General features: G+C 42.4%; 1 protein-coding gene across 1 annotated transcript; it reads right to left on the bottom strand.

The window, feature by feature from the left end:
• Nucleotides 1-763: 763 nt before the first annotated feature.
• Nucleotides 764-1,929, bottom strand: LOC120771747 (extensin-1). The gene has a single exon (XM_040099918.1). It carries the CDS (start codon nucleotides 1,584-1,586, stop codon nucleotides 990-992), a length of 597 nt encoding a protein of 198 aa, XP_039955852.1. The 5' UTR covers nucleotides 1,587-1,929; the 3' UTR covers nucleotides 764-989.
• Between the last annotated feature and the right edge of the window lie 630 nt (nucleotides 1,930-2,559).

The following is a 2,559-nucleotide window of genomic DNA, read 5'->3' as shown; positions in this document are numbered from 1 at the left end:
TATAATACCCTTCACAAGAACAAAAGATTCCTTACAAGAACTTGGTTTTGATCGGTTAGTTTGTATAGCGGTTATATGCTCGGTTCGGAAATTATTCCTCAGCTACTTTAGAAGAAAAGGAAGTGCGCAAAGTCGATATCTCAGAAATTGTGGAACTAGATTAGTTTTATATGTGTATTTTTTTTTATTGTTACATTGGGGAATCACCGGAATACTTGGTTCTTGAGTTTAAGAAGAATTTTTAATTGGTATAAAAGAGGAAAAATTGAGTTGGTGCAGTTGGGCGGTTCCAAAATAGATTAGTTCAACAAAACTATTCAGAGAACTACAATAAATTATTAGAAAATATATTAGATATAAAAATTCCGTTATGTGAATAGTAAAATTGGTTCACGGGGTTTTTCAAGTTTAGAACATCTGCATATATGGGCGTGTGTTGTGTTTTGTAAACAGAGACCATAAAACTGCTAATTCACCACATTTTATGCAAATTCACCACATATTCTGAAAATTCACCACATACTTTGAAAATTCACCACAGATTCTGCAAATTGACCACATATTCTGAAAATTCCCCACAGATTCTGCAAATTCACCAACTACTTAGACTTTACTGTTTTCACTTCTTTTATTTTTATCCACACCCACCTAATTGAAAAAAGTGGAAAATTTTTAATGGAATTATAATTTAATAGGACATTTAGTACAACAAAACAAAAAAATAAAAAAATCAGCAAATAATGAATTGTAAAAAAGTTCGACTGTTGTAAGAAGCTTAATACATAATCTAAATATATGTATGTGTATGTATACATACTTCGATTATACATAAGTATATATATATCCGTCTAGCAGAATGCATTAAAAATTGTACTAATTCAAGGCACTAAGTACTCGTAGGAGGATTAATGAAATCTATATACAATAGCGAGCGCACGGCTAGTAGCGCCACGTCATCCACACTAACTAAGGCACTAAGGTGCTAAGGCTTAAAATTTCTCCGCCGCTGGTGGACCATACTCGGCGGCTGGTGCCGGTGGTGGGCCATATTGTGCAGCTGGCTTTTGTTGTTGCTTGTACTTGATAAAGTACACCTCCGGTTTGCTGGGCTCAGTTGGCGCTGGTGATGGCAATATGAGTGGCTGTTGTTCCTCTGGTTTCTTCACCAACACATAGACGAGAGTCTTGTGTTCATCCTGCACTGGTGGTGGCAGCACTTGTTGTACGGGTGCTGGTGGATTTGGTGCCTTAATGAAGATGATTTTGTAATGTTTCTTTGGCACGGCAGTTTGGATGGGTTCGGCGGCCTGGAAGACTTCTGGCTCCTCTGGTGGCACATGAACGTACACGTTCTTGGTGACAATTGTCTCAGGCGCTGGTGGACCGTAGAATGGTGCGGGTGGACCATAAACTGGTAGTGGTTGTGGTGCCGCTGTGGATGGTGGGCCGTATTGTTCCGCTGGCGCTGGTGGTGGTGGACCGTACTGCTTTTGTGGCACTGGTGGTGGTCCATAGCGGGCGGACGGTGGCTCCGGCATGGCCATAGCCATAGCTAATGTGCAGGCGATCACAAATAGGCAACGCATTTCGTTGTGTTTTATTATTGTTATTAAATTGTATTAGTCTTAAACTGTTGAACTGTTGTCTTAAGCCTTAACGGTGCTTTATGTTACGCGCTCGGTGAATCGTTTTGAATTGACATAATGTTTTGGGTCAGAAAATGCTTTTATATGCATGCAAAATGCGGCGACTTCGACACTCGGAATTTCAATTTCATTCGTTTAAAAATGGCGTAATTTCGCCAGAATGGCTTGCGCGCCGTAGACTTCACGTTTCGGCTTTTGCATGATTTTATTACATTTTACTTCGTCCACACAGTGTGCCCAATTAATTTTACTGATATTTATTGTGCGTATGTGTGTTCGTGTGCATTTAATTTTTGGCATAGATTTACAAATCGTTACGATGCGCGTACGCACGCCCGCAACGCGACTGCGTCAACCATCGCAGTGCGCCAGCGCCGCGTCGCGAATTACGCGATTCAAGCCAGCCAGCCAGCTCGTCGTACGCTACGCGCATACGCAATGCGATTTCCGAGTTGCGCAGCGCGTCAAAACAATAATAAGAATAACCACAATCACCATGCAACCGACGACGATTAATGAGCGCACACAACCACACACAGATGCGTATATGGCAGTATGTGTGAGTAGTAATCGAAGTACTTCAATTACAAAACTTATTTGACTTACACTTTATTCGCAATTTTTCGCAGCTAAGTATTGACTTTAGTCGCTGCTTTGGCGTCGGCGCGGCGCTCACTGTACACGGTAGCACTCGTACGCCCGCCCAATCACTTTCGTGTCGACACCTTTTTGGGCTTCCCGGCTGTAAAGCCTACGAACTGCCAAAATCGCCTGCACTTATGGTCACATTACGTCGCTGTATGCACTCCCTTGCTCTTGCTGGGCGTCTGCCGGTGCCTGCACGCGTACTACGGTGGTCCGGCTTCGGTCAATGCATTGCACAAAGTTATGTAATTATCCAAAGTAAGGCGGC

This window comes from Bactrocera tryoni, chromosome 3 (assembly GCF_016617805.1).
Source record: "Bactrocera tryoni isolate S06 chromosome 3, CSIRO_BtryS06_freeze2, whole genome shotgun sequence".
Classification (NCBI taxonomy): domain Eukaryota; kingdom Metazoa; phylum Arthropoda; class Insecta; order Diptera; family Tephritidae; genus Bactrocera; species Bactrocera tryoni.
This window is presented reverse-complemented; position numbering and strand designations above follow the sequence as displayed.

Excerpts from the sequence above, each read along its gene's own strand:
- LOC120771747 (XM_040099918.1), bottom strand. The coding sequence starts at position 1,586 with ATGCGTTGCCTATTTGTGATCGCCTGCACATTAGCTATGGCTATGGCC.